This window comes from Mchenga conophoros, linkage group LG8, assembly GCF_057382185.1.
Source record: "Mchenga conophoros isolate Kocher_MC1m ecotype Shallow Benthic linkage group LG8, M_conophoros_male_GT1.1, whole genome shotgun sequence".
Taxonomy (NCBI): domain Eukaryota; kingdom Metazoa; phylum Chordata; class Actinopteri; order Cichliformes; family Cichlidae; genus Mchenga; species Mchenga conophoros.
Genome location: NC_140533.1, coordinates 9,170,101 through 9,182,563, shown reverse-complemented (window position 1 = coordinate 9,182,563; position 12,463 = coordinate 9,170,101). Strand labels below are relative to the sequence as shown.

The 12,463-nt window shown below is 44.8% G+C and overlaps 1 protein-coding gene across 5 annotated transcripts in view; it reads right to left on the bottom strand.

The window, feature by feature from the left end:
* Nucleotides 1–44: 44 nt before the first annotated feature.
* The window catches only part of ep300a (EP300 lysine acetyltransferase a), a 31,910-nt gene continuing 19,491 nt past the window's right edge, over nt 45–12,463 (bottom strand). For 3 of the 5 annotated variants that reach the window (XM_085283875.1, XM_085283879.1, XM_085283876.1), the window contains exons 20-31: nt 8,937–9,047; nt 8,476–8,532; nt 8,303–8,380; nt 8,131–8,198; nt 7,649–7,799; nt 7,059–7,205; nt 6,816–6,929; nt 6,518–6,683; nt 6,245–6,412; nt 5,935–6,096; nt 5,535–5,816; nt 45–5,365 (exon numbers count right to left, since the gene is read on the bottom strand). In XM_085283875.1, coding sequence (XP_085140001.1) covers nt 2,294–5,365; nt 5,535–5,816; nt 5,935–6,096; nt 6,245–6,412; nt 6,518–6,683; nt 6,816–6,929; nt 7,059–7,205; nt 7,649–7,799; nt 8,131–8,198; nt 8,303–8,380; nt 8,476–8,532; nt 8,937–9,047 — 4,576 coding nt within the window. In that variant the 3' untranslated portion in view covers nt 45–2,293. The remainder of the gene's footprint in view (nt 5,366–5,534; nt 5,817–5,934; nt 6,097–6,244; nt 6,413–6,517; nt 6,684–6,815; nt 6,930–7,058; nt 7,206–7,648; nt 7,800–8,130; nt 8,199–8,302; nt 8,381–8,475; nt 8,533–8,936; nt 9,048–12,463) is intronic. The other 2 variants (XM_085283878.1, XM_085283880.1) reach the window with 1 other exon arrangement.

Below are 12,463 nucleotides of genomic sequence, written 5' to 3'. Positions count from 1 at the left end.
CATCATATTGTCATTAATAACTGACAGAGAAAAAAAAAAAAAAGTTTTTTTTCCCCAATGGTACAAACATACTTTATTGTACAATTAATTTATTGGCAAAAACAAAAACAATCAGACCACCGAAATAACTTAAAAGAAACTAATGAAAATGGAGCAACAGTTATTTTTGCTTTCTCTCAGCAAGCACCAAAACTGTTAACAAGAACAAAAAAGAAAAGAAGAGAGTGGTCAAAGATTCCATTTGAATACTAAACAAATATTTAAATAGTCTTACTTCCAGTCTCTTTAGGAAAAAGAAATGATAAAAACAAAACTATTTGTTCAGTTGCCATCAGTTTGTACAGTGATTCAGTATGTTTACAACTATATTCATGTACATGAAACATTTCTTCAAAACAACCAAAAAGAAAGAAAAAAAAAAAAAGGATGGTATAATATACTCCAAGGCCTCCCCAGGCGAACTGAAAGACTGTCTGCAGGTTCTTTTTGCATCACCATAACATCTTTAATACAAAAACAAAGCATGTTTTATCTATTAATTCCTGTAGCTTCAAGTTTTATTTCCAAAAAATAAAATTAAATAATATATCTATTTATAAAAGACAGTTTTTCCTTGTTTTTTTTTTTCTTATAAAATAAGTCTCAAGATATATTGCCACCTGGTTTCTGATGCGTTCCCTTCCCCATACCCAGCAAGCCCGACCTTTAAGAAAAATAGTGAGCATGTGAATATTGTGTCTTCAGTCCTCTCCATAAAAAGCTAAATGACCAAATTTGAACTCTTAAGTCACACCTCTAACCGACCCCAGCTTCGGCTCATCGTCGTACAGGTTTCCTGTCTTAACTGCTGAGATTGTTTAGGTGTGTGACTCGGTTGCTATAGCCTCCCTAAAACCTTACACAGAAAAAGGCGCATTGGTGCTTGTGACCGACTACACCCCATACTGTACATTATAGAAAACAAAACAAAACAATACTGTACAGTAGCTCAGGAGCACTTTTTTTTCCAAACACATACAAGCAAATATTCAATCAAACAAGAGGAAACAACAGCAGAAAATGTCTCTGCTCATAAGATTTTAAAGTATGTACACTTATTTTACATCTTTCACTTTCATTACAAAAGAAAAAACAAACAAACAAAAAGTATCCAAGTCCACCATTTCTTAATTTGTACAGTACTAACAGTGAATTAAACCTTGTGGCTGAGAGGCAGTCGTGAGGGTGTGGGACGGGGGGAGGATAAGGATGTAAGGAAAACCGTTGGGGTTCGGGATAAAGGCGGGATTTTAGCGACCTCTTCTCCAGGTTACTGTTCATAAATGCAGCTGTAATATATGTACACACACAACCTTTTTTTTTTCTTTTTCTTTTTTTAAATCATCAGCGAGCTTCAACAGCTATAATACAGGTATATAGTACGCAGGTTGTGGAGCAGGAGAAGTTAGGATGAAGAAAGTGTGCACATTCACAGGAGAAGTGCGAAGAGGCGGCCCCATAAGGGAAAAAAAACAAAAACAAAAGATCTTACGGTTTAATTCAAATTATAGAAACCCTGACGAAGACAAACCTGGGATAGCTGTCAAAAAAAATGTAAAAAATAAATCAAACTGCATTGAACACACCTTCCTAACCACCCACAAACCCAATAAATATACTTCTGAATCGCTGCAGTCACTGGAAAAAAAATCTACGTTTGTGTGTCCAGAAGAAGGGTCGGGTAACGGAAGATATGTTGATGCCTGATTAACGAATCGCCGAGGGCACGAAATAATAATAATTATAATAATATAGAAATAAAATAAACGTACTCTGCAAAATAGATACAATCATGATGGGTATTTGAGGAGAAAAAATAAAAGAATAAGAAAAAAAAAGTACATCATGTCAACTCTCATTTTTAGCAACATTTGAAATCTTAAAAATATTCATAAAAAGGCAAAAATTCTCAGTCCCCAAAAATATTGTCATATACTTAAAGAAGTAATATCTTCAACCTGAAACACTGACCTTCCACCTTTTTTGTACACAATTGGCAAAAATATATAGATATTTATTAACAGCAATAACTTACCATTGTTTTAATTTATTCAATTATTGACTTCTAAGATTGATGTTGCATCTCCCATAGGAAGGAAGCTTTCAGTTCATATTTATACATCAGAAAAATATTTAAATAAAAAATAAAAACTTCTAAAACCCCAAAGCTGCCCCGCTCTCCTTTCATGGCAGTTTGTCATTTGGGGCAACAGATCAGAGCATCACGACGGAGAGAGACAGTACAGAGTCAAGGCTACATCAGGTTGTGGTTAATGTTCGTTCCCAGCTCCTGGTTGTTGTTGTTGCTGCCGCCGCCGCTGTTGTTGTTCCCACCCAACATGTCTGATTGCCCCCCTTGTCCACCGTGCATCCCCGTCATCCCACTCAGCTGAGACATAATAGAGTTCTGGTCCGAATTGTACTGACTAGGATCTACAGAACTACCTGGCTGCTGTTGCTGGGGTTGTGGAGGTTGGGGTGGTGCCATGTTGGAGTAATGTTGACTGAGATGCCCTGGGTGGGGTGACCCACTCTGGGTCTGAGGGGAGATGCGGTGAGGTGAGGGCTGAGGCTGGGAGGAAGGCTGCATGCGTGGGGACGGGCTGGAGCGTGGAGGCTGCGACTGTGGCCTTGGTGAGGGCTGAGGGGACCGGACCTGACTGCTGAGCGATCCAGCTGGACCGAGTCCTCCTTGTCCCTGTAGGTGGTGATGGGGGGACTGGGCCATCTGCTGCTGGGGACTCATAGGACTGCTATGGTGGGCTGGAGAACCCCCTCCAAGGTGCTGCTGTTGCTGCTGCTGCAGGAGCCTCTGCTGGATATTTTGGGCAAGCATGGCTTGGGACGTCTGTGGCATTTGGGGGCCACCACCTGCACCACTCTGCGGTTGTTGCCCTGGCCCTGATCCACCTTGTCCAGGCTGGAGTGGAGGTCCTCCAGGGCCTCCACTGGGGCCTACATCTTGTCCTTGAAGACCACCCATTTGATTTTGCTGCTGCTGCTGCTGCTGCATCAGCCTGTGCTGGAGCACTGCAGCTACTTGTGACATCTGGTAGCCTTGCTGGCCTAACTGTCCTGGCCCACCTGGTGGTGGTCCTTGCTGCTGGGGAACCCCTACACCACCCCCAGGTTGGGGTTGAGAAGATGGGGGTATCCCTGGCTGTCCCTGGCCAGGCTGCATGAAGCTTTGCTGGCCTTGTTGCTGCTGGAGTCCTTGAGGCTGCTGGAACTGGCCGTGGTTCCCCATTTGTTGCTGTTGCTGTTGCTGCAGTCTTCTCAAAAACATCTCTCTGAACTGTGGTGTCATATTGGCGATGTTCCCTTGCTGACCTGGTTGCATTGCTCCCTGTGGCTGCTGCTGTTGTTGCTGCTGCTGCTGCTGCTGCAAAGTGGCCATTTGCTGTTGTTGCTGTAAGTTTCCTGGCAACATCGGGCGCTGCTGTAACTGCTGAAGCTGAGCCATGGTGGGCATATTTCCTCCCCCTGCTCCACCCTGAGGGATGTTCATCCCTGGCTGGCCTGCCTGGTTCACATTAACCTGCTGTTGTCCATCCATATTGGCAAGCTGGTTGGCTCCAGGCGCTCCTACACCAGGCAGACCTCCAGCAGCTCCTTGGAAACGCACACCTCCAGGACCTCCTTGCGGAGGCCCGCCTGCTCCTCCAGGGCCACCCTGAGCACCTTGATACCTGGCTGCTCTCTGCCGAATAAAAGCAGCCATGAGCGTTGGGTTGGAACGAAGGATGTTGAGGACTTGCTGCTGTTGCAAGACTGAGCTTGGGGAGCGTAGCGCTCGCAGGAGATCTTGTAGTGCTGCCTGTGGCAAGTTCCCCGATCCAGCTACTAATGAAGCAGGTACCCCCCCTGCTCCTCCAATTGCCTGCATCAGCCCTCGGTTTCCTGGTTGAGGCTGCTGCTGATTCAGCATTTGTTGCTGTGGTTGGGGAACTGCTGGCTGCTGCTGTGGTGTCATATGACCCATCATGTTTGGCCGTTGTTGTTGGTTCATGGTTGGTCCCCCAGCACCCCACTGCTGGTTTGTTGGCTGAAGCTGTCCACCTGGCTGGACCTGCTGCTGAACTTGAGGCGGCAATTGTGACGGAGGACCACCCTGTTGCATCCCTGCTAGCGTTCCTGGTTGCTGTGGATCTAACATAGTCCTTCCATCAACTCCCTGAGCCTGGAGCGGCATGCCCTGGGCCCCAATGTGGGGCATTCTCATCTGGGCCTGGTTGTTCTGATGGTGAGGATGTGGAGGTATCATGCCCCCCTGTCCCAAGCCACGCATGTGTGCTTGGGCGTGAGCCATCTGTCTCTGGGTCTCTGCCAGGCGCTGGATTTTTAGTGCCGTCTCTACAGCAGCCAGGGGTGGCCCTTGTTGCTGGCCTTGGACACCCATGGACCCCTGGCCTTGATTGGGTGGTGGTTGTTGCTGAGGAGGGGTTGCTGGACCCATTCCAGGTTTCCCAAGGGGCTGATGAAGAGCAGGGACTCCAGCTGGTCTGGGGTTGTATGGAGGCAAACTACCAGGATGCTGCTGGAGCTGCTGGAGATTTGGTGGCTGCTGCTGAAGCTGAGGTACCATCTGCTGCTGAGGAGAATTCATCATCCCCCCTCCACCTGCTGACGGAAACTGGTGGAGATGGTGTTGAGGGGGGATGCCACCACCTTGCTGTTGCTCACCTGGAGTTCCCATACCACCCATCCCAACCCCCTGCTGCTGAGAAGGTGCAGACATGTTACCCTGGGTAGGTGTCTGTGGGGTAGGGGGCTGCGTTCCCGATGTAGGGGTACCAGGACCAGTAGCTCCATTGTTGGCTCCAGGAGAGGGTTGTCCATTTCCCCCAGGTGCTCCTCCTGCAGCGGGCTGGCCCACTCTCTGCATGCTGGCCATTCTCCTTCTCAGCATCTGAGCTTGCTGAAGCCTGTGCTGCAGCTGCTGCTGGCGAAGCTTGTGCTTGATATTTAGACAGAAGGGGACTGGGCACTTGTTTTCCTGACAGTGCTTAGCATGATAACAACACAATGCGATAAGCTGCTTGCAGATGGGGCAGCCACCGTTGGTTTTTCTCTTGCATCCTTTTGTGTGCTGAACGACACGTTTCATCTTCTGGCAGGACGGCAGAGAGCAATTGGCATTTCGGCACTGGCATGCGTGGACGAGCGACTGGATACAGCGCTGGATGCTGAGGCGACGGGAATCTCCGGGACTCTGAGTGGCAGCGGCAGACTGATTGCTGCTCTCATCATCCAAGCCGAGGCCTAACTTCTCCATCTTGTGCTCATGTCCCTTAGTGTTGTAGCATGTGATGCAGAGGTCGTAATCCTAAAACAGATGACAATAGAGACAGTTAGAAGTGTAACTTGGAGGTTTTTGAACAATTACAATAATAAAAATAATAATAATAGTAATAATAATAAACCCAAACGCCACCTATTTTGCCCTGGGACAAATCAGACAAACCAAACACACCTCACTTCTCTTTCCAACTCACCTCACAAACAGTACAGTGGAAGCGAGTCTCCACGTGGTGTTTGCACTCATTGCACGTGTAAACGAAGCGGTCCTGGCTTTGGTTGTGCAACTCCACCAACATGCACGTTGAGCTCCACATGGACCTCCTCAGCGAACTGAATTCAAGGTGCTTGTCTCGGGCCAGTGTCAGGAAAGCATCACGACCATCCATGAGGTCACATGCCATCAGGGGATCTGGGTCAGCAATAGGGGGCAAGGCATTTGCCATTGGGCCTGCAATCAGCCGAATCACAAAGAACACCTAGGAGAGGAAAAGAGAGGAGATCAGATGAAACGTAGTCTTTAAAACAGTTTCACGTTTTTGCCAGCAGCTCATCCCCCAAAAATGGCAAAACCTCAAAATCCCCCACCCCACATACCTCTTTGTGTTTTTCCATAGTGGCATAGAGTTTCTGTGATAGGTCATTAGACACATTAGGCATCCCAGGCTTCTTCTTATTGGCTCGGCTCAGGCTGCTCTTGTTCTTACTAGTCTTTTTGTTGTTCTTCTTCTTTGCATTTTTGCTGTCTCCTTTTGTGTCCTGCACCAAAAAAAAAAAAAAAAAAAGTGGTTTAAAACAAAACAATCACACTGATGAGAAACTGACGTTTGCAATGCTAACCCTTATTCACCCCTCTTTCAATCAGTGCATTTAGATTCAAGAACTACATTGAGTCGTTAATTCTTACATCAACACTCTCATTGGAAGTGCTGTTCTCCTCCCTTTTCCTCTCCTCCTCCTCCTGCTCCAGCTCCTTGATGCTCTCCTCCAGCACATTAGGCCAAAAGTCCCCCTCAAAGTAAGGCAATTCCTTGGCACTGGTCAAACGATCCTCTGTCGCCTGCTTGAATATATCCTTTTGGGGTAAACAGACAGTATTGTTATTACGCATGTATTATACAATAAAGTTTATCTTTACTCCTGTTCTAAACCCTCCAGAGGTCAAAGAATGCCTCTTTACCTTGTAGTCATGCACTATCCGTTCTGCCACAGCTTTATCCAGCATTTTCTTGTACCACTCCTGAAGGCGTTTGGGCTTCGGGATCTTCTGATCTGCAGGGTGACAGTGGAAGATGTAGTCGTCGCCTTCGCTAGGTGGGCAGGCCCAGATGTGGCCGGTGGTGTAGCTACGAGTTCAAACAAGAGAACACAAATCAAACACCTACTGGACAAATTAAACTATATCAAAATAACAACTTTTTATAAGAATTTGTGTAGCCCGGAACAAAAAATGTTTTTTTTCTTGTAGCAGCACTCACCCCAATTTCTTCACATACTCCAAGTAGCCAATGAGTATTTCATGGTAAACTGCTGTTCTTAGACAGCGCGGCCGAAAGAAGTGTACGCTATCCAGGTAGGAGATGTACACTCGCCTGAGTGGATGAAAGAAGAAAAAATGTAACTTTAAAAAAACATTGTGTCAAAACTGCATTTTAAATGATTCCAACATAGAAAAACACAAAGTACTTGGTAAAAGTTTAACAATATGGTGATATCTTTACCTCTGGTTGGGCTGAGGGCAGTCAGATCCATACTCCTGAACATGCATACCAAAGAAACAGACGTCTGCTCCATCAATGTCCTCGAATGCAAAAAGGGCTTTAGTCCTGTATGGGAATGACTCTGACATCTCGCCGCTGTCCACAAATCTGGAGACAAAAACACGAGTTAATACAGGAGCTGTGAATAATGTGAATCTGTACAAATCAAATGAAAGCCTATACTCACAGACGTCTGCAACAAGCTGATAGCTAGATTGCATTTATTTCATCATAATTATTAGCTTAATCACTGTTAGCTTCCATTTCAACACTATTTTAATCAGGAAATTTTAAATTAAAGGCAAAATCTTTTGTTTTAAAAGCATTTATAGCTTTAACTATCCATTACTCCGTTCTTTACAATTCAGTAAATCGAAAAATTAATTCACAAATAAACACTGACACCTTTCCTTATCTCAATTAATGAAATGTTGCAGGTTTTACCAGACGCAAGATTTCAACTTGAATTCCCAAAACGCCTTGATCTAGTTGACACACAAGAGCGGATGTAGGTAAAACCTAGCTCCAGCTCTGGATGAAGAGTGTTGTACCTGGACTTCATGCCTGGTTTGACCTCCACGACTTTATCAGATACATGAACAACACGAATGAAGACCTCTCCAGACTCTGGGTGGGCCTGTCGCTTTAAGAAGTCGTTCACCCTTTGCTCCAGAAAAACCCCCAACTTCGTTTGGGGCAACCCTGTGGGACAGTTAAGTTAGTCAACAACTGTATAAAACAGCCAGCACGAAATGACAAATATAAAAACTTCTGTTGGTAAGTGTACGTCTAACACACTCTGAACAACTGCAGGGAAAGACATCAAGCTGGAGGAAAGCCAACACAAACTTTAGCTGTAATTATTATTTTATGTCAGAGTTTGGTCAAATGGTTATATGAGCAACATATAGCCAAAGTTAATTCAGGTATAATTTTATGCATATACACCCACATTGCACCAACGACAAACTGATCTGTGTGAAACACTAAAAGCTGCACAATTACAAAAGTGAGCTCACAAATGTCCACTTACTTTTGGCAGAATACTTGTTTTCCTTCCTCGCCTTATTCGACTTCTTTAAGCAGCCATCACATACAAAACTATGAAACAGAAACAAGATGGATAAAAACCAAAATCAGTTTTTACCAAACACCAGCTGGACTTTCACAGAAATCAAACAAATGGAAACAAAAAGGCTATTTACCCTTCTGGCCAGATTGTGTCATTGTGCAAGACGCATATCTGATGCATCTTCCGACCACAATCCATACATTCAACAAACCTGACGAAAGGGACAGAGGGGAGGACACAGCTTAGACCAAATCTCTTCACCCCACCACAAAAATTAAATTTGCCCACGACAAAAGGCAGACTTACAGCTCAGGGTCCAGTGTGTCGTTCTTCTTCTTCTCAAACTGATCCTTGCTTATTGATCTAAAACCAACAAAGAGGGATACTGTAAAACTGCAGCAGGTGGAAATTGAAAATAAATTATTGCAAAACACTTAATAAAATCTCTTTCAGGGGCATGCTGAGGAAATTAATTTTGATTAGAAATTGAGTGGAATGCAGAAATGTTCATTTTCTTTTCTCGTTGACGTATTAAAATCTGCTAAATCAAATATTAGGTGTGGAGTCTACATCCCATGGCTTTGCTGGTAAAGTTTACACCATGAAATATGATTTAAGCACACCTATTGCAGTTTCTTTTTTTCCTATAATAGAAATGAACAGTGTAGACTCACACAAGAGATTAACTGGAAAGCATTAAAAAGCATCTAGCATGCTGAAAGGTGACATTTAAGTTCAAAAATCACATTTTATTAACTAATACTCACGTCTGTGGCTGGGTGGGGTCGTCACCCAGGGAAACGGTCTCTCCCTGGATCTCGTTGAAACACTTTTCGCAGTAGTGGTACCTGTTAGCAAGAAGCCCAAATTTTGGTGAACTACACCATTCCCCACAGCACAGTCAACCACAGACAGCGCATGGGAGGGCAGTCACCAAATGGTATAGGACATGGGCAAGGCAGGGTGCCACAAGCCAAGCAAGCAGGAAGTGCAGGAAGGAGGAACGCAGGACAGCAGGGAAGTCGTCACCGCAACAGCCAGTCATGATTGTAAGGGGTGAGGGAATGAGGTGGAGGGGGGGTTGGTGGTACATGGTGGGGCAAGGCAAATGCAAGCCAATGTTGATATCACAATCATTTGAGGAGGGGAGACAGACACGTCGTATGGGAACAAGACGAGACAAACATCCAGGACAACACACAGCAGAGAGCCGAGGCAAAGCACAGATTAGCAATTTGGACATGAGAGGATGAGCAACAACAGCAACAACAACAACCACCACAGCTAACAGAGCAGGAGCAGAATCAACAGGAGCTAAATGGGAGCAGGAAGCTGTGGCACAGGACGTAATACAAACACTCAACAGATAATGAACAAGCACAGACAACTGCTCAGCTGTTCATTCAGGAAGTTCATTTTAAAGTCGGTCCTTTCACATTCCGCTAAAGTTTGCATGACTGGACTTAATAATGATGATGATGATAATAGAAATAATTTTTAAAAATGATCAAGGGAAGATTTTGAAAGTGTGGCCTTTATTGTCCAGTTTCTTCCTACTTCAATTTGCGTTAGCATAGTTTCCCCACAGTTCCATTTTGCTTTGGCGAGTCACCCATTACTTTTAATTACATTTAACATTATTGATTTACTAGTAACCAATCCACCACAGTTATTTTGAAAAGTCTGTCACTGCCAACTAGTTTCATTCCTCACCATCTCATTTCCCTACAAGTAGGCTAGTCCTCAATATCCTTCACCTGTCTCAAGTCCCTTGTCCTTTGGTGGAACAGACTTTACTTGACAGTCTCTGACTACAGCCTGTGATGCCAGTTTTGATTGGTTGTGGAGAGCCACCCTAACCAGAACCTGCAGCAGGGTGGAGAGTTATGTCTCGCTATGCTGTAGAAAAAAATAAAAAATAAAATTCGGCACCTGGAGTCAAAGGTGACAAATCAGGAGTCCGTCCACTGGGTAGAGAACTTACTAAGGAAGGCAGATGATTGAGCCTCTTTGATCGTTGTCACAAAATATAAATGCTATTTATTTATTAACCATTTTAGGAAGCGAGGGAGTGTTCGTTTGCAGTTGTTCATGGGTTTCCTGCCTCGCTACCACACAGATAAAATCTAGTACTGGTGTTTAAATCTCCAAAAGCCGATTCTGTTCATCTGGACGTAGCGTTTTGTGGGAGAAACGTTTCGTCACTCATCCAAGTGACTTCTTCAGTCTCAGCTGACTGCAGGTTTCCCCAATCTTATAAACAGTACATTTGCATAATGACTGAAACCAGCCCACTGAAGGAACAATGGGCTGGGAGGTCAGTTCCTTAATCTTAATTATGCAAATTCTCATGACCATTGATCAACAACCACTGACCAAAACCCACTGATCAAAGACCACTGATCAAAGACCACTGATCAAAGACCACTGATCAATGGCCATGAGTACCATTCACAGAGAGTTGGGGAATGGCTGCAATCACAGCATTGTAAGATGGTGAAAGATGTACCCTTAGGCCCCCTCCTCGATTCAGAGATGGTCTTTCCCTTTTCACGTAAATGGCCTCCTTGACTCCGCGCTCAAACCAGCGTTCCTCCCTGTCCAGGATGTGTACATCCCCATCCTTGAAAGAGTGTCCACTGGCCTGTAGCTGTAAATAGACTGCAGAGTCCTGGCCTGACGAGGTAGCTCTTCTGTGTTGTGCCATCTGCTTCGCCAAAGGTTGTTTGGTTTCCCCGATGTATAAATCCTGGCAATCCTCCTGGCACTTAACAGCGTACACTATGTTACTCTGTTTGTGTCGGGGGACCTAAAAGCCACAGAGACCCGGTGTTTAGAAAAAATGTGTCTCAACTGCTCCGATACTCCTGACACATATGGGATCACTACAGGTTTTTGCTTGGGCAGCGGTTGTCCTTCTCTCATGGATCAGCTGGAGCTTTTTTTAGGCACCTTTCCAGCTTTGAAAAAGTCCAGCTGGGAAACCACATTTACTCAGGGCCTTCTTGATGTGCTGTTCTTTTGCCTCTCTGGCCGCTGTGTCAGTGGGGATGGTGTTCGCTCGGTGTTGTAGTGTCCTGATGACACCCAGTTTGTGCTCCAGTGGATGATGAGAGTCAAACCTTAGATACTGATCCGTATGTGTAGGTTTACGTTACACGTCAGCTTTTAGATGTCCCCCATTACTGATGGAAATCTCACAGTCTAAGAAGGCTAACCTGCCACTTTTCATATCCTCCCTGGTGAATGTGAGGTGTCCGTCCACCGAGTTAATGTGATCCGTGAAATGTGGTACGTCCTGAGATTTGATTTTCACCCAGGTGTCATAAACAAATCTGAACCAATGGCTTGGTGGTGTTCCAGGGTAGGATAGCAAAGCCCTCTTTTCCACTTCTTCCATGTACAAATTGGCCACGATGGGTGAAACTGGGGAGCCCATGGCACACCCATGTTTCTGCCTGTAGATCTGACCCTTGTATGTGAAGTAGGTGGAATGAAGACACAGTTCCAACAGCAAACACACTTGGTCGATGCTGAGAGTGGTCCTGTTGCTGAGGTTGGTGTCATCCTGTAATCTCTTACGAACTACCTCCAACGCTTCCGTGACTGGGATGCAAGTGAAGAGAGATGTAACGTCGTACGAGACCATGGTTTCATCTGCCTCCATAATGACATCTCTCACCTTCTCAACAAAATCCAGGATGTTCTGGATGTGGTGTTCAGAGCTGCCCACCAGCTTGAGGATCGAAGCCAGAAACTTGGAGATGTTATAGTAGGTGACAGAGTCGATCATGCAGACAATCGGTCTTAAAGGAGCACCCTGTTTATGTATTTTCGGTAAACCATACAGACTTGGTGTAGACTCCCCTGGGTACAGCCTGTGGTATGAGGTCCGGTCAATAGCCTTGTCTGCTTTGCACTGGTGTTTAAATATTCTAAGCTTTCTTTAAAAAAATCTCTCTCACACACACACACACACACACACACACACACACACACACTTCTAAAAGAATGTGATCAGAGGACTGACTGTTAAAATGCCAGTGCATTAGGCACCACATGGAAATATTTAATACCAAAAAAAAAAAAAAAAAAAAAAAAAAGGAGAACATGAAGTGAAGGGAAGTGTTTAGGGAAACAAAATTAATCAGATAATTATTTGGCATTTACCTCATATTCTCTGAATACTGGCCCACTGCTAAAACTCTTCTTAATGGCTCTCTTCTATAATCTCTTCCTTTTTTACTATCCATTCTTCCTATTACCCTTCATTTCTTTATTGCTCTTCCCTTCT